An 18,856-nucleotide genomic window follows, 5' to 3' on the forward strand; every position below is an offset into this window, starting at 1 on the left:
TGTCTGCAGGATGTGACACAATAAACAGAACAATATAAACACTGTAAACATGCTCCACTGCAGAAGTGGAATATAACTTGTACATTTACTCAATGATCTCCTGCACAGTATACATACAAGTTTGAAGTACTTACATTCACTTCCACTAGATGTATTTTACAGTATTATTATTCATGACTTTATTAAGTTAAGATGTTATACAGCAAACAAGAATATTGCTGTAGTCTAATCCAGTGATTCAGATCACTTCCAACTTGTGAGACCTGTACTCTCTTCATTCTGCTGATCTGCACTTTTCCAAAGTGAGATTCTGAATTCAGTACTTGTACTTGTATTGTTCCACAGGTTATTGAGTATGTGATGTGAATACTTCTCCCACAGCTGCTACACAATGTACCAGTATTAACCTTCATCTTCTCCAAATATTTGATCCTTGTTTGTTTTCCAGAATGTTCCTGGAGCCATTTAAATTCATTCCAGCTGTTTCATTTCACTTGTGCATCAATGATGAAACATAGTGTTTGTGTCAGTTCAGTTATTGTAAACAACACAAACGTCACGAGTTAATCGTTTATTCAAAGTAAAGTTCAAAACAATAAGGAGCTCAGAGTAAAATGTGAACGCTACAAGCTGTAAATAGGGATCAGGTAAAAAAACAACACAATAATACTCTGTTTTAACCCTCAACAAAAAGATTAATTAGATTATTTTCGGAATTAAAAAACATTCCAATCTAAATAAAGTGAAATCTGTATTAAAACCACTGCTCTCACACACACACACATACTGCCCCTGCTGCTGAAGAGGATACACACTGAGAATCGGAGTGATAATGGTTAGATTTTTAATATTCAAGTTACTAAGACCTTTTAGACTAAATAAGTCATTTAAAGTGGTTTATTAAAGTCAAGGTTCTCTTTGTGTTCCGCACAAAGAGAACCTTGATTCTCTTTGTGTGGAGAATCAAGGTTCTCCGCACAAAGCAGCATCAGGACGGATTCATACAAGGAAGTCAGGTTCTTTAATTATATGACCACATGCACACACTGAGCCGTCGACCCAACGACAGGCCGACAGCTCATCTCTGTCAGTTCAGTAAACTTCCTTGAATTGTTAGATCAGACCTCAGGAGGTTGATATTAATGAGACATCATGGGGAAAAACAGAATCTACAAAACATTTACCAGGTCTTTTCCTGTACTTCGAGTGAATATAATGTTAGTATATTCCAAATGGTCTGTATTAACTTCAGGTATCACAGCTTCATCTATTTCAACGGTGGTCATTTTCTGCAGCTGACAGTGAATCTATCACAACCTGTGTTTTGGTGCGATCGCTGAGAAAAGCTCAGATGATGTAAAAAGGGATAAATCACACAGGATTCACTCTTTATACAAACTGAGGAAAACAGATGTTTATCAGAACATTTGTCCAAATCACAGAGAGATTCAAGGAGGATTCCACGGGCCTGTCGACCTGAAGGAGGATATACATTTTTTTCTTCTTTCTTTCTTTGACATTGTGTGTGGAAGCATTTTTCTACGTTTTGGGGAGAATGTGAAATAGAGGATTGATGTCAGAACAGACCTTGGCAGCAGTACGTGTTCTCCACGTGTCCTTCTAGTTTACAGACTGATCAATGTTGATCACCCGCATCATGTGACAGCATTGTCTTTTTATCAGACTGTGTGATTGATTAGAACTTCAGCTGAAGCAGAGCAGTTAAGTTACTGATCATACAAACCAAACACATCCTACTGGGCTGAACTGAAAGCATTCAACATGGTGGCTTTTATTGTGAATTCACCACTTAACGAAAACAATGTGCGTCTGCGGTCACATGAAACCTCGGCGCTTCCGTTTATCTCCCATTTCAGAATGTGAAACTTTGTGTGATCACTGTAACGTCGGGTTGAGTTGTCATGGTTTGTAAAATAAATGCTACAGAACATAACATGTACACTTGAGCAGAAGCGTAACAACAAACTCCTGAAGCGCAAGTCTGGTATAATAATAATAATAATAATAATAATAATTCAGAGAAAAACATGTAATAACACACAAATCTTAAAAAACAAAACAATGCATAGCATAAACGACCCTGCAAATTCCAGCTCCACTGCACGTCAATGCAAACCTCAGCCAGGCCGTTTGATCGCTGGAGCGAAAACAGGTGTCAGGAGTGTTTCTTCAGCTTCTTCCAGGCGGAGCCGGCTGATCAGGCAGAGAGGGCGGTGGCGAGAGTCTGCAGCGCTCCCGTCGAGACGAGGGAAGGAGGAGAAAAGAAGCGAGGTGTTTCAGAGGAGGAGGAGGAGAAGAGGAAGGTTAAGGGGGAGGTTTGGGGCTCCCTGCTGTAAACACTGTTGCTCAGGACCAAGGCTCCTCCAGCTCTGAGGCGCTCTTCTCAAAACGAGTACGGGTCAATGTGAAGCTCCACATTGTTGCTCTAAGTGTCCTCTTCATCCTCTTCCTCACGGCTGCGAACCACCCTCTTCCTCAGAGCTTCGTCAGCCAAATCCTGTCCCCTGGGTTCGGGGCGGCCCTCAGGGGACCCTCTTCTTCTCCTCCAGACCTCATCCTGGTCCCCGTCCTCCTCCTCGTCGTCTTCATCGTCGTCTTCCTCACCATCGGCCTCGTGCTCGTCCTCCTGCTGGTGGAGTAACCTCGCCTGCTCCAAGGACTGTTTCTCTGCAGAGTCACAATCAAGATAACAATCAGTGACAGTTAATGAACCAGCTACAAACCAACCACAATGAAAGGTTAATCTATTAACTGTTTAATTTTCTCAATATAAACATATAAACCAGGACTGGATCAGTAAATTCTCTTATAAAACTCACTCTGGTAATAATTAGTCGAAGAGAATCGTCGAGAGGGGAAAGCAAAATCTGCAATGAACACCAGCAGCTGAAAAGACAACAACACCCGTTAATGTCCGTGTACAAAGTTTCAATTCTGTTTCTCTGCTAAATGAAACTGATCCGAGGAAGAGGAATCACTCACCAGGCCGAGAGCGAGCCCAGAGAACAGAGTGGCCAATCCGAAGATCACATACGATCCCCACACAGGAATCCCCAGCTGGTCCGTCAGGTAATTATGACAACGCTGGAAAACACAAACACTTTTAATGGAACAATTGTGACAGACCAGTTTCAGAAGCACATTAACCAGACGAGTTATCAGGCGCCTCACTGACACATTTTATAAGAGTTTATTGCTCTATCTTTTCATTTAAAACAATCAAAATTCCAAAACCAATAATTAATTGATCTTAGGAACAACAATTGAGCGACTTGGCTCTGAATCACATCAGTGAGTCACACTGATGGTGACATGTTATTCAGGAACTGAACTTAACACCAGACACAGGAAATAAGTAACTTCAACAATCATTGATGTGTTTTCTGTAAGTTTCTCTGTCCCACAATAAGTATCATCTGTCCTAATAGTGAGCTACAGTTACACCTTTTCTGTGTCTATTGTATCAGTGCTGGTTCCAGTTTAACTGTATTCAGGATGTTTTTGGTATCACCCAGTATTCTTTGTACTTGAAGTAAGTTTTGGAACCCAGCTACACTGGACGTACATTCTTCCTCCAATGGACTGGGTGAAGTGGTGTAAATAGTTTACTAGGTGAAATCCTCACTTACCCGGATGAACATGGAGAGCTTGAACAAAGCAGACATAGAATTCATTCTGTCAGAAGGAGGAGAAACAACAACAGAACAGCGGCTTGTAAATAAAAAGAGATTTGTCTGTAACATCAAGAAAAACAGTGACATCACAACAAATGTCATTATCAAGATGAAGCCTGAACACAAACACAGTGAAGAAGGAGAAGGTCTTGTTTGTGGTTTTGGCTTTAAAGCAGCAGAGAGACACTAAAAATAGAGATAACACGGCAGCCAGGTTCTTCTCTGTTACTTCACAGTAAACAGGAACAACAGTAACTGATGGTTACATGATAAAATGCTCTACAGATCTGAAGCTGAGGTACTGTGGATGACATCAAACAAAATCTAGATAACTTTCTTGCAGTGTTGACACATTTAACAACATACTACAAGTATTGCCTGGGGTTATGTATCCCCAGTTTACAGAAGTAGATGAGCTCATGAAATGTTTGCACCCTGTGAAAACTGAGGGGTTTATAACTTTGCACGGTCTCCACCTGAATATGTAAAGAATCGGATAAACTCACAAGAATGAGGACGGCCCAAACCAAGAGGAGATCGGCTCCACTGCTTTCCATTTCTGTTCATCCACGAAGCTCAGGAAGTCGTCTTTAGTGCGAGCGCCCTGGTACTTTCGGAAGACGCCGTCCTTACAGCTGAGACACACACACACAGACACACAGATAATGAGTCATGTTTTCTTTGGAAACATTTCTGTGATGGACAAACTCAATTTAAAACAAGGATATGCAGCAAGTTCACACAAGAGGCTCAAGTAAGAGGACAGACTTTTCTTTATGTTCAAAAAACAAAAGAATTAATTAGAGTAGCAAAAACATTTGCAGATTCATTTTCTCTTGCTTGACAAATTAATAAAGTTTGTAACTCAGATTATAAACTAAGTAAAAAGCAGAAGGTGTCGTTCTTTCAAGACCTCACACAGCAGCATTACAAACACCAAGAGCAGCAACACGGAAGAGGAAGCAACAAAGTAACACAAAATAACTCAGAACTCACTGGTAAATAGTAGGAAGGGAGGTGATGATGAATCGCCCGCTCAGACCTTAAACAGGAAGGAAGTGTGAAGAGTGAGTGAGCAGGAAGCAGCATTTCTGACTCACAACTTAATTTGGCAGACAACTGAATTCACCTCCGACGACAAACTGGCTAAACACTGGAAAAATACATTCATACGCAATACAAGAAAAAAAAGTTGCCCCATTATGAATCCCCCTTGTTGAAGATTCTATTCTGTGTTGTAATGTTATATATAATAATCGTTTACCCCTGAAACTCCAGAAGTGTTCAGTGGACTCAAACACTTCACCCACCTCCTCCATCAGCGTAGTGGTGAGGAGATAATGAGTGAAGTTTCATTTATCACGTAACTATCCATTTTAAGTAAGTCCGTTTGAAATGTGACTCGTCAATAACATCAGACATTTGACTCCTCCGCTTTGTTTTTATCGACTTTTTCTGCTGTTTAACAGAACAAGGGGTTGAAATGTCTAGTTTGACGTTTATCAGATGAACTAGTGAATGAGTGACCACTCGTTGGGGGGAGGGGGGGGACATACCAGGTTGCTCTGTCACGTCCACCTTGGCGATGTTGACCCCCATGTCCTCGCCCCAGGCTGCAAACTCCATCCACACCGGCTGCAGTTGCTGACAGGCCGGACACCACGGGGCGTAGCTGGGGGGGAGGCGGAGAGAGAAAGAGGGTTTCTTTTATTTCAAATTAGACAACTTTGAATAAACCGCAAAAGGAAGGAAGTCAATGTAAAAGTGTTTCCTGAGCACGAACGTGATGAGCTCGAAGTTAGCATCTACCGGCTAAAGGGTGGCAGCTTCTAGCATACACAACTCATTTGTCAGGAATAACACAACAAGTGGCAGACCTAATAATTATGGAAACACAACAACCGGACATTTACGCTTCAGGCTGATCGCACAAGGGAGCTACCCCCCCGCGGAGATGTTAGTTATACGAGCTAACAACCGCTAACTGACAAGCTAACTGACAAGCTAGCTAGCTGCTTAGCTGTTAGCATGGTGATGACACTCACAACTCAATCATCCACTCCCCGCTCAGGATCTCCTCCCAGCTGCCGTCGGTCACCTCCCTCAGGCCGTCCGCTTTGGCCCGAACCGGCGGCGACGTGAACTGCGCGAAAACGAACAAACAGCAGAGGAAGGAGCGGAGTTTGTTGCGGAGCATCGCTGCGACCGAACAGCGGATGTTCGCCATGACAGTCCGAGTCTGAGCCGCACTTCCGCTCGGCACTCTTCTTCTCGGGTTTACAGGCGCTCGGCAAACAGGCTTATAGGCGCATTATCGCCTCCCGCTGGACTGGAGTGAACAGTGCATCCTTTTTAATCATGAACGTTCGATAACAGCAGGTGGTGTTGTTGCCCCAAAAATATATGAGAAATGTAGAACAACAAAAAACGCAGTGTATAAATGGTGAGTGTTTAAAAGTAATAAAGTTGAATTATTATACTAACTTTAGGGAACTACAGGGCAGGAACTCCTCCCTTGTTCCCTGGTTGAGACCCTTTAAATATGACCCCATCAGGTGCACATGCTGTGGGAACTAATCATTATTTTTAATCGCGGCCTGTACAGCAGCCATATAAAACTATGACTCTGCTTCATGGTTAGAATTCGATGCTGAAGATGAAATGATGAAGGCCACACTCATCTCCCGCCTGCACCGGGGCGATCTGGCAAAAGCAAACAAGACCAGCAGGAGGATCTGATGTGTCCTGTTCCAACCCGGGGGATGAGGAGGAGGAGGAGGAGGAAGACAAGAAGGAGGGATGGGAGTCGATGGAAAGGGAGGAAGAGGAATCCTGGGAGCAATAACACAACTTTATCTGGCTCCCTTACAGCTGGAGAAGATTAGACACCAGTGAGGAAACACTGAACCACACAACTGAACGAAAGGTCATTGGCATCCACCTGAATCCCTCCGGTGTATTAATAACTCTCTATATGCGCTGAGTATCTGACACATGGGCACAGAGAGACCACAGGTTATTTATCACGTCCCTCACAATCAGTGACAGTATGTCCAGTGCATGTCAACGTGGAGCTGGTGAGTGTGGCCATGATGTGACTTGTCATCAGAGCTGAGTCCAACAGGAGCCTGAGGCCAGAACCTGATGGAGCCTGAACTGCTGTAGGAAGTGTGTGAGACATATGTCAGCTGAATCCAATCTTTACAGTTACATGATTGAACGTTTACTCTCCAGAATGAAACGATACCTCTGACAGTTTCAGTTAAACCAACGTGGCGCTGACGATTTCCGTTCAACGCTTGAAAAAGTTGAGCTCATTCCTCCAAAGGCCCGACAGTCCCCTTAAATCCAAACCCACTTTATGACTAAGGCCCCTTCACGCTACCTCAGCTGCACATTGGTGATATTTAGAGTTTTCTACAGCGGCTGATAAAATCCTACCTTCCCTTTGAAGCCACCTCTAAATCCACTGGATCTGGATTTTCAAGCAATTGTGAATTTTGATTTTAACTCTTCAACAACCTTGAACTACCGTCTTCAAATCAAAGAAATCCCTCAAACTGAGAAAAAAGCGTTTCTTTTAAAAAGTGAAAATCTCCCTCTCACACTCACTGGTCACAGCAGAGTGGAAACTGTGAGTGGACTCAAAAGCACTTCATAATTCTTAAGTGGTCGACTTTGAAACATCCAGTCTGGGAGGAAAAGACAGATGTTCAGACTAATAAAAGCAGAGGCGTGTGTGTGTGTGTGTGTGTGTGTGTGTGTGTGTGTGTGTGTGTGCACGTACAGATTTAAACTAGCAGGCCTGACTTTTATGAATTTCATGGCTTCACACATCTGAAAGAGTTTAACAGTCGCCACTCCAGTTGTGTTGTGTTCTAACAGTGTTTGTCTGTTTTTTTGAAAGAAACATGAGCAACATCCTGTCTTAAAAACAAAATACCTTAATCTGTATCTGGTTACTAATCCTCGACCATAGACTGACACTTCCTACCCCCCCCCTCCCTCTCAGGAAAGGAAGCTTTGATATCCCTGACATCTTACGCATATGGAGCCAGATTCCAGATTTCCTGTTCCCCAGAGGATGCATCACAAAGACTGATGATGCTGTGTTCACGCTTCCAGAGCAGTGATCACATCAAGAGGAGAATCAAACACCTGCCAAACTACTGACATAGTGATTCATGTCAGCTTCAGATGTGTGTTTAACGGTAATGAACATAGTAAATAACAAATCTGTCATTATTACTGACATCTCTACAGCTGTTAATATGTTTACTTTAGTGACTTTATTGGCATTGTGAGTATTTGAGTTGTGCAGCAGTGTGTGTTTGTGTGTGTGTGTGTTGCTTGCTTGTGCTTCATGCTTCATGTTTAAACATCTGTGTTTTTATAACCTTTGAGGTTTTTATAGCTTCTGTCCTCTTGGCTTTTACTTGTATTTTTAAACTTCACTTCTTTCTCGAGTAGATCACGTGACTTTGTTTTTCGTTTTTGTTTCAAAATATAAAAAAAAAATTTAAAACAGTTTTTTCCCCCAGATTTTCTCAGTTTTGGCTATTGAAACCAGTTTTACAGATTTTTCTGATATTTATACAATAATACCTTGAGTCAACAGCCCATTAATCACAGGTGTCTTTTTTCATTCGGCCACTAGGGGCCACCAAAGTTCAAATGTTGTTTGTTTATTTATAGGAAGGGGCTTCCTTCAATTAAAATGGCCGATTATTTACTCTTTACTGTCTCCCACACAACAAAAAATAAATTGCAGATTTTATCACCTCTCCCATAAATTCTGGGCTATTTTACTCTGCCATCTCATAATGTCATCTGGACTATTTACTACTCTCAGTGAGTGAATTTATTCGTGTCTTCAGCTGACCTGATCTAATCCTGCCCACCCATCTCTGCATGGTCTCACGCCTGAGTTGTAAAAGTCAGGAGACATTTCCACACTGATTTTCCAACCCTTCATTTAATGTTTATGGGTCTAATGTTTACAGCTTCATGACTGCGAGCGTCTGATTCACGCTGACGCAACACGTCTTCGTTGGTAAATGACTCTGGCTGCGCTCTCCTCCTGTTTGCACTTCACTTTAACTGCAGAGCTAAGTCAACATGAGTGCTTCATAAACGTGCTTAGTGCCGCCATGATGCTTTCATTACCAAGGTGTGAGGAAAATTTGCCTCTTTAGTACACCAGGCCTCAGTGTCATGAATCAAAAATCTGACCTGGGACCAGAAATATGTTCACCGACTTCCTGTTTTGTCCGATGTTTGTGGAGCTGAATCTGTAATTACAGCCACATTACAAGAAGCAGAACGTCTTATCAGGTCGAGCATCCAACCGTGAACTGGTCTCATGCCGCAGGTCTCATGCAAACATCTGGATGTGTCACCATGACTACAAACTATTCACTGTTTCCTGTGACAAACGGGTCTGAGTGAGATTTTGAACAAGAATTGTCGGTCGAGGAATCTCTGACAAGATGAGGATGTGATTATCAACCGGTTTCAAGAAGAAGAAGCTGCAGAATGCATCGCAGCCAAACCTCCTCTGCGTGTTCCCATCGGTTTCCTGTGGCCTCGAGATTCTCCTGCGACAGTGAACGTCTTTGTTGCAGAGAAGAAAGCTGACAGGCAGGCGGACGGGGTGGGGGGGGGACTGTTGGGGCCTGTTTGTGTCTGTAGCCATGGTCCCCGTCAGACCGCCATGGCAGAGGCCTGGTGGAGGCGGCGGCGGCGGCTCCTCCACTGGCGGACGAGCAGGGAGAAAAGCTTTGGCATCTGAGATCGAGAGAGATCCAGAGAGAGGAAGCATCTGGTGGATCTGCACAGGCTCAGCTGCAGGCCTCAGCTGCTGATACCCACAATGCACCAGTGTGAGCCGGGTTCAGGTTCTAAATCCTCTGAACCTGTGCACCGCCTAGAACTTATTATCTGATCAGCACATGTATCACAGCAAACAGCGGATTCTCCAAAACAGTCCAACCACAAGGATTCAGCAGTGTCACTGAATCCTCTGCAGCAGATGATCGAGAGTTTGTTATCTTGTATTCCCAAAACTGAATCTTCTGTATGTGCTGAACATAGTTTACAATATGAGTGTGTTTATGTCACAATGTGCCTGGAAGCTTTTTTGTTGTTGTTGTATCTACTGATGCCATAAAATGATGGTGCCTTATATTTGAAAATGATGAGAAATTATCAAATTTGAGTTATTCAATGACATTTACATTTTTTTGTACTTGTGATTGATTTCTGGGTTTAATCTGAACTTCACATATAAAGTCTATAAAATGGAAATGTGAACTTACATATATATACGATGACCTTGCAACTGAAAACTTCCTGCTAAGGAAGATCATGCAATAAGGAGGAAAAGTACAAATAACTGCTTATGATCGTTTGACTGTTATTATCCTCAGAGTAAGTAAAGTTTCACATTTCCTCAAATCTTCTCAAAACGTATTATATCACTGCAATAAATATAAACATGATATGAGAATAAAGTTTTGTTCTCTGGACTTTGAAATGTTCCTGTTGGATATAAATGATGATTTAACATATATATTATGTTAAATCATCATTTTAACGAAATTCATATATAGTATAAAAGGAGATGTTACCAGGTAGAATAGGGCTCAAGGATTCAAGAGTCTATTGTGGTAGAGAAAATGCTCAACATTTGCATGTGTCATAGGTTTAAATGGATTAGGGAACACACACAGCAACACACACAAGTACTGAGAGGACTTGTGTGTGTTCAACTCAAGGAAATTCTCATATTTAAGTTTGTGTTTATATAGAGCCCGTCCAAAAAAGACTAATAGACAAAAGAAAAGAAAAATAAGACAAGTTTTATAAAAGTTTAATCAAAATGTCCACATTTCGAACAGGAAGAGACTCGAGGACGACGTCTTCATGACTGTGTTATGAATGAAAACACAGCCACTCCAAATGTTTCCTCTAAATCAGAGCACGGCTTGTTTGCTGGTTCCTGTACTGGGATTTGTCATCAAGCTGGCGTCTTCCATCGAGTTTCCCAGCAACAGTATTCACTGCGAGGTCTGAGCCTGACGATGAAGCACAAGAGGAAAACACGTCACACGGTGCAAAGTACAAGAAGGGATTTGCTTACACTCAACGTCTGTGTTTGTCTTAACAAATATCATGAAAATCCACGACAGGAACTGATGTAAGCAAATGAGCTGAGGGACGAGTGAGTGAAGGGACGTGTGGAATCTACCTGACGGTTAATATTTGTAGCTCTCGGCTCCACCGCGGCCAAAACCTGAGAGAGGAGAGAGAGTAGAAGAAGAATTAAAGGATTAAAGAGGACATAAAAACAGCAGGAAATACACTCAAGGTCGAAAACTGGACCAAAAGTTCCAGGAGATAAACCCTGACGGCTGTTTACAGTGTGTGTGTGTGTGTGTGTTTAAGTGTGTGTGAGTGTGTGTTTGTGATGCTATCAGGTGACAGTGCGTGCTTTGCCTGAACCATTAACAGCCTCAGCACTATCACATACACAACATTATCCTCACACCCGGGAACAAAGGTGATCAAGACGAGTCACACTGCTCGTCTTCCTCAGTGGTGAGTTGTCACAAAGTACTTTTACTTGTACTTCATGTATCGGCAAAATATCTTCAGATTTTGTACTTTACTACATTTTTACAATGCAACGAGGATTGAATTGATCCATTGATACAAGAAACATCTTAAAATTTGGGAATAGGCCAAACTCTCCAAGTACTTTTACCTTAGGTACTTGAAGTGTTCTGGATGTGAACCTCTGACCTTTTGGATCTTTTCAAAGATTCTTTTCATTGTGTCTCAGTTTTCATTTGTGCATTTCACTCATGCTTCTTTGCCGGAGCAAGTACTCACTCAAGTAGAAAAGTTCATGTGCTACTTTCACTTTTACTCGAGAACATTTGTTTATTTAAATGTTTGAGCACTTCCTCGGTCTGTGGTTTTTATTCCTGGTGTTAAACAGATGAAGGGAGCAGAACTCACCCCCAGGTCCAAACAGGTTGCTGTAGCAGGGTGTGTGACAGTAAGGCTTTCCGTCACGCTGGAACAGAAGAATTCACAGAGATGTCAAAAAACATAGAGGAAAGGAAGTGGTCTGATAACCTCAAAGATTTATTGGTCATAAAACATCTTCCTGTACAAGAAAACCACTGCAACTTGTATTGTAGGTGAGCATCTGCACAGGTTCTTACATGGCAACACAAAATATATCAACTAGATCCGCTTTTAATGACACATATTTATGAAATGAACACACACAGCTGTTGAATCTAGATTACTGCATTATTCCCTGAAAAGTGTATAACAATGTTAACTCTGCATCCGCCCTTAAATCCTTATTTGTGATTATTAGCCACTAATTCCAGATTAGTAACAAACTGTTACAGATTAAATATGAGGGACTTCCCTTCACAGACTTGTGGGTGCTTGTGTTTGTGTCTCCAGATTCCTCACCTCTGCGTGTGAGCCCGATGACAGCGTCTTGGAGCACTTAGCACACTTCAGACAGGGCCGGTGCCAGTCCTTCCCCATTGACGACACCTTCTCAGCTGCCAGACACACAGGGAAACAAAGAGTTAACAATCAGTTCACCACACGAGTCTCAGCTCCTGGTGCAGTGCATCCTGGCCCAATGTCATTTTTACACCAACCAGATGTACAGTTTTACAGATATTTTGGAGGACATAGTCTGGGTGTGGTGCTTGGACTCAGTGTCCCTGAAGAATCTGCCTCATAAACTCCGATAAAGACTCTTTTTATCTGCCGAGCTCATCACAAACACCCACCAGGGGGACTGTAAAAGAGGGGAGGAGCCCCGGGACTGTCACGGGAGGGCACAGAGAAGGTTTAGGAGGACTTTTGAGAAGAGGGAACACTGCGAGCAAAGACAGGAAACGAAGCTGCTGAGGTCAGAGGGCGGAGCCTCTGAGAAGCAAGCGGAGGAAATGCTGCAAATAAAAAGAAGTGGTGTAATTAACGAGCACCAAACGGGATCGACGTCTGCAGATTGTGAGGGAGGACAGCGAATGTAAATACCTCTGGGACCATCGGGCTCCACCAGCCTAAACACATTCCCACAACATTAGGAGATGACATGATGTTTCCTGCCTAAAAATAGCCTGATGGGGGCATGAGATTACACAACAGGGACAGTGCTGGCGGGCGGGGTCAGCCCCTGAGGCCAGCTCCACAAAAACATTTCAGAAAAAATGTGGTCGGATATGGAAACGTCCAGTCCGACCAGAAATTATGACTGTACTTAACTTGAGTAAAACAAACCAGTGGACTGAACAAACACTGCGGCCCTGCCCGACCGAGCAGCGATGGAGTCTCACAGAGAGGCCGTCCCCGATCAGCTCGATGGCGACGCCCGTGTGTTTATCTTGACTGTACGTGGATCTGATAGAGCTGGATTGTGTTTGTTTAACCTGATATCGTGACAGGGAATGAGGAATGACAGACGGACGATTAATCCAATCAGCCTGGAGCGTTCTGGAGTCAGTCCAGTGAACACAAACACACACAACTGAATGGAAAAGACTGACATTCACCTCATTCCAATCTCCAGAAGCTAATCAGAGACTTTACACAACACTTTGTCTCGCTAGAAAATAGAGATCGACTGATATATTGGTGGACAGATCATATCGCCTGATGTAAACCAGTGCAGTGGCTGTTTTGAACCTGCCTGTCTGGAATGGGCTGTTTGTTTGGCCTGTGGGGATGATGGTTTTAGCCTGTTAAAGTGACCTGCAGCACCTGATCTCGGGTCAGTTCAACCAGCCGACAATTAACTAAGAGGAGCTGGTTGACAGGTTTTATTCCCTCGGCACAGAACCAGTTTGGTTTCCTACCTCTGCCTCACGAGCTAACTGGCTTTCATTCGTTTAAGGTTAATGATGTTGAGGTTTTAAAACAACAGAGACATGTTAGGTTCTTTGCCTCCGTGATCTCACGATCGGAAAAAAAAGTAATTCGTTTTCCAGTAAGAGAGAAGCATTCTCTGGTTTTGGAGCTGGACCAGGTTCCTGCTGGAAGAAGCAGCAGTAGCCTGATTGTTTCCATCTGAAGGCAGATTAACATTTAGACGGATGAGCCGTAAACGAGGAGGAGGAGGAGGAGGAGGAGGAGGAGGACAAGGACGAGGAGTGGAGTGAAGCAGTGAGGTGTTATTATCAAAGACTGAAGCTGATTTACAGCATGCACGGAGGTCCTGGAACGGGTTGTGTATGTGAGAATGCAAATGTCTGAGTCAGTTGCTCCGGACATTCTGCCAGATCTCTTCCTCCCAGTCCACCAGTAACATGTCTGAATGGGCTCATGTGAGAACACAGCAGCAACATTTCCAGAACATTCCCATGCAGCGTGCGAGTGGGTGTGTCGATGATGTCGTAAACACGCAATGGAGGCAAATACAAATATTTCTGGATGGAAAAGAGGAGCCAAGTGTTCAACCTCCTTCGTGTTCTACCCAAGTCCCCCCCCCCTCCACCGCGCCTTCACGATCCAGAAGTGTTCCTGTTCGTCCGACCCAGAAAATCTCCTGCTGCAATTGTGAAAGCCAAACTCTAGAAAATGTCCAGAACCCAATTTCCTGGACAAGGGAAAATCTTTCTTTCAGATGCCTTTGGCCTCAGCCAGACTTTAGCATTTTTCTCTTCTCCTGAATGGAAAAAGAGAGATTGGCTGGTTGGTTCAGGCCAAAACAAATCGGTTTGCTTTTCTTGGCCTGAAGAGGAAAGTTCATCCACGAGGGGGGGGGGGGGTTGGAAGCAACGGTTCATCAGTATCAGTCTCACAGTAAACTCGTCTGACTGACACTCCAAAGACCTGTCTCTGTATTTTGTTACTGTGCGTCTCTGTGGAGAAGACTCCCTCTGTCGCAGCTCTACACTGAACCGGAGACAATCTTGAAAATGGATTAAGACGCGAGTAAAATGGAGCCATCCCTCTCCTCCCAGAGCGGAGTAATTCATCCGCCCTTTGAACGTGGTCCTCGTGAGACGGAGGGAACCTGCCTCCTCCGCTCCATCCAGTCATTACTCATGCAGCTAATCAGTCATCGAGAAGGAGAATTCAGTTCCTGCAGCGAGCGAAGCAACTTCTGAGAGAAACTCTGCACGGGGCAGTGAACTTTACGGGCTACTAGAAGGAAACGTGAAGAGCTCGGATGCTGAAGAGGTGAAATATTGAACTTTACATTTAAAGTGTACTTAATACTTTTCAGAGTAGTAGCATCACCTCTAAATATTACATTATAAAAGTACAGTTCTGCTGTTAATCTATAATAATATGTGAAAGAACATTAAGATCATTTACTACAATAAACAACGAAGTACCACAATTTAAATATAAACAAATACAAATCAAATTATTCAAATTTGAGTTGAGCCAAGTAAAGAACTAGAATCAGCATCGTTGCTGTTATAATTATAATTATAGTACAATCCTGCTGTACTTGTACTGAAGTATTAACATTTTCTGCTTCATTCTACCTGTGTCCATTAACGTATTACTACACTACATCCACATTTATGCAAAGTTGTAAATCAATTATACCTCAAAATGAAGTATAATGTACATACATTGAGTGAAGTTCACACAGTAAATCAGTTCAAATTGATTCCATCTCAACCAGCTGCAGCAGTAAAGTATCTGTGCACAAACAATAATGAAGTTGATTATTCAGTATGTTTGTAGTTGTGCATTATTAAAAATGTTTGTGCAGTAGTGTAATAGAGTGGATGGAGAAAAGCATCTGCAACTTTCAACTCAAAAAATAAATGAAATGCAAATATAAAACTTGAATTTCTTAGTTCTTAAAATAAATACTTGTACTAGATATTTATATATATGTGCTTGCAGTCATGTGCTCGTTCTATTGTCACTATGTTGAAATCCAGCTTCCTGTTTTACTCATTTGCACAGAAAAAGACGCTTGTTTTCATAAAAAGTATAAAACAACGTCATCCTTACCGAAGTAAACTTCCTTCTGGCAGTTCGGGCACTTTGGCATCTTGTCAGCTGCGGATCTGCTGCAGTCAAAGTGAAGAAGTGTGTCCTGTGGAGAAGTGACCTGTTGGCTGTGACGCACCAGCTCTGAGCTGCAGATGCGCTCACTCCGGCTCTTATAGCGCGAAACAGCTCCACCGCAACCAGAGGGGAGAGGCTTGTGTGTGTGTGTGCGTGTGTGTGTGGGTGTTTGTGTGTGTGTGTTGCACAAAACATCATGCCCCACTTAAACTAAAGAATGAGACCACTGCACTTTATTCGCCCCTTTCTGAGGCATTTACATGACCACAAATGGATAAATATGTTTTTAATTTATACCTTAAACTGTGTGTATATAGATTGTAATCATTAAAGTGTGGGGTCAAGAGAAGTGATGGACATTTTATAAAAACAAATCACATAACATAATGTATAATATTATTGGATAATTCGTTGATTTGATTAGTTGCTGTTCCACTCGTTTCTTTTAAAATGCTTAGAAAAAAGAAGAAGAAGAAGAAGAAGAAGAAGAAGAAGAAGAATGTACATAACATAAGAAATATTGATAATAATATATTGATATTATTCTTATTCTAAGGAGGACGATATGAAAGATGTATAAGAAAGATAAATGAGATATTAAATCAATGATGATCAAGGTTTAAGATGATTTGAGCACTTAAACCTCACTGAATATTAATATATCATTTTATAAATACATATATATATATATATATATATATATATATATATATATAATATAACTACTTTTCCAAAGAATAATCTTCTCAGTGGTGATTCATCACTGGGACTAAAGTGCAGAGTCTTCAGGCCACCGCCCGGAACCAATAAGTGTCTTTTAATCACTGGGGTATATTTCATATGAAATGACTAATCGTAAAAACCATCAATTATTAATGCACCAAACAGAAGTCCTTTTATTTGTTCAGGTCATCATGTCCAGTTTCCTCTCACACCTTCATGAGACCGATTCAGAGTCAGAACAGGACTTTATTTTATGGAGATGATACAGAGATGTTTGTTTGTGGTCACAGTGTTAAACTTTGTATTCCCACTATCACAGTTCACATTTACTAAAAGCAAGTTGGAGAACCACCGAGTTCTGATCCTTCAGTAGAGGAGCCTCCCTGCTGCTCCATCACAATCTGCTTGATATGTGACTCCACCACGATTCACTGCTGAGGAGGAAGATAAACCACCCTGATGAATAATACAAGTCAAAGTCCCTCTACACACACACACACACACACACACACACACAAACAAAAACACACAAACAAAAACACACAAACAAACACCTTTGTTTTGCCTCCTAGTCAGAGAGACACACCATCTTTAAATGTAATTGTTTATTATATGTATACTGATGGGACTTGAGATGGATGAAAGTTATAGATACATGTTATAAACCGTTCAAACAAATAACGTTTTGATTTAGATTTGATTTTCTTTTATTGTCCTGATAAGTTCAATTATATTTGGGGGTGACGAGTCAAGATAAGATAATCTATCGTGTGACAGTAGCAAAGTGGGAAGTCAAATCAGACACTTCAGGAAAAGTCATGAATGAGTTAAAACAGAATATAAACAAACAAAACCATCAAAGGAAGTTTAGCAAAATGACTTCTTCCTCTGCCCACATCCTGCCACCAGGTTCTAATCAAACAGGTTGAGTGGTTTCAGCAGATTCCTGTTGAGTGTCAGACGAACAGTCGTGAAAACAAAACCTCGCTCACGGTGAAATGAATAAAAACATTGAAACATTCTCCACTTTTATAAAGTTGATCATGAATCATAACCGTGACGGTTGCAGGTTATGTTAAACAGACCAGTAGCTGCCCAGCAGAGGAAACAGTGTGTCTCATGTGATTACACCACGTTGTGTGTCTGTTGTGACATTGTCCTCAGTGTATATACGATCTATGGTGTAATCATTACACAGAGGCCACACCCAGCTGCAGAGCGACTTTTGATCCCATCCGAAGGCTTGGAGGTGTGTGTGTGTGTGCATGTGTACATGTGTGTGCATGATGGGGTTTGTTTTTGGGTTGTTATTTTTACTTTTAAGTTGCGTCTACACATTCTGCACCAACAGACACAACTTCAAAGCAAAGCGTCTGAGCTCCGTTATCGTTGAGCGACTTCTGAACGATATCAACCCCCCCCCCCCCCCCGAGGATCCTTGTCACGACGCTGCCATGCCAACCAAACACAAACACACTGATGTTGTCATCACTGACCTTTCAGACTTTCCAGTTGCCTGGTCGGGACGTTTTCAGGGCGATTTTTTATGAAAAGTCTCCACCTTGCTCCTCTTTACTCCATTAACCTTTGACTGGGATTGTGTGAAGATAAACACACAATTACCCCCCCCCCCCACCCATGACACACCTGCAGATGTGGAGGCACAGAGGGATTGTTGTGTAGCTCGGGATGACCTCACAGCCAATTCACCTGACTTGATGGAGTTCCAGTTGAACAGGAACATTGTTAACGTTAGCCATTGTTAACAGAACCAGTTCTAAATAACACGTCACGCTGCATTTCACGTATGCTAACAGCATAGTTAAAGGTCAACATACAGTAATTGGACTGTTGCCAAACAGAGGGGCCATCTTGGTTTTTCGAAGTCGGGGGTGTCGAGGTTCCTCCGACCTTCAGAGATGAGATTCCCACTTGAGGGGACCGGGGGTCAGAAGACAGATGTACCTACCGGGTTTGGTGAATGTGTCCCTGAAGTATTTTAAGAATGAGGGGTTTGCCTGGTTTCCATTAAACCAGACAGGAGCTCTGCTGCTCATCCCTCAGGTCGCCGGCGGTCATGTTCAGCAGCCTTCCCTCGGCCCCGGTGTCGACTGGGCTCTCGTCCAGCGTCTGTGGTTGATGTGCCACCGACTCGTCTCTGTTGGTGCCTGGTAATTACAGCTCCTCTGTGATCGGACCTCCTCCCGTGGATTAGACGAGGCTAACGTGGAGCTTTCATGGTCTGCACCGCTAATCAAGGAGAGGGGCTACACGCCACATCCAGACGCTGTGTGCAGAGTCGTGCACCCAGCGTCAGGAGCCATGTTGAGAAGAAGCTTCGGTTTACGGCTCGGTGCAGGTTCAGC

The 18,856-nt window shown here is 42.7% G+C and overlaps 2 protein-coding genes across 2 annotated transcripts; both read right to left on the reverse strand.

Annotated features, from left to right (window-relative positions):
* Nucleotides 1-556: 556 nt before the first annotated feature.
* On the reverse strand, nt 557-5,963 carry tmx1 (thioredoxin-related transmembrane protein 1). The gene is made up of 8 exons (XM_062397577.1): nt 5,741-5,963; nt 5,252-5,367; nt 4,692-4,737; nt 4,202-4,330; nt 3,651-3,696; nt 3,004-3,105; nt 2,841-2,907; nt 557-2,688 (listed from the first exon to the last, which is right to left on the reverse strand). Exons 1-8 carry the CDS (start codon nt 5,920-5,922, stop codon nt 2,447-2,449), a joined length of 930 nt encoding a protein of 309 aa, XP_062253561.1. The 5' UTR covers nt 5,923-5,963; the 3' UTR covers nt 557-2,446.
* A 4,587-nt stretch (nt 5,964-10,550) lies between these two features.
* On the reverse strand, nt 10,551-15,871 carry crip1 (cysteine-rich protein 1). Its single transcript, XM_062397840.1, has 5 exons — nt 15,711-15,871; nt 12,189-12,283; nt 11,718-11,775; nt 10,945-10,989; nt 10,551-10,771 (listed from the first exon to the last, which is right to left on the reverse strand). The coding sequence occupies exons 1-4, from the start codon at nt 15,748-15,750 to the stop codon at nt 10,952-10,954; spliced, it is 231 nt and encodes a 76-aa protein (XP_062253824.1). The 5' UTR covers nt 15,751-15,871; the 3' UTR covers nt 10,551-10,771; nt 10,945-10,951.
* Between the last annotated feature and the right edge of the window lie 2,985 nt (nt 15,872-18,856).

Source organism: Platichthys flesus, chromosome 10 (genome assembly GCF_949316205.1).
Source record: "Platichthys flesus chromosome 10, fPlaFle2.1, whole genome shotgun sequence".
NCBI classification, from domain to species: Eukaryota; Metazoa; Chordata; class Actinopteri; order Pleuronectiformes; family Pleuronectidae; genus Platichthys; species Platichthys flesus.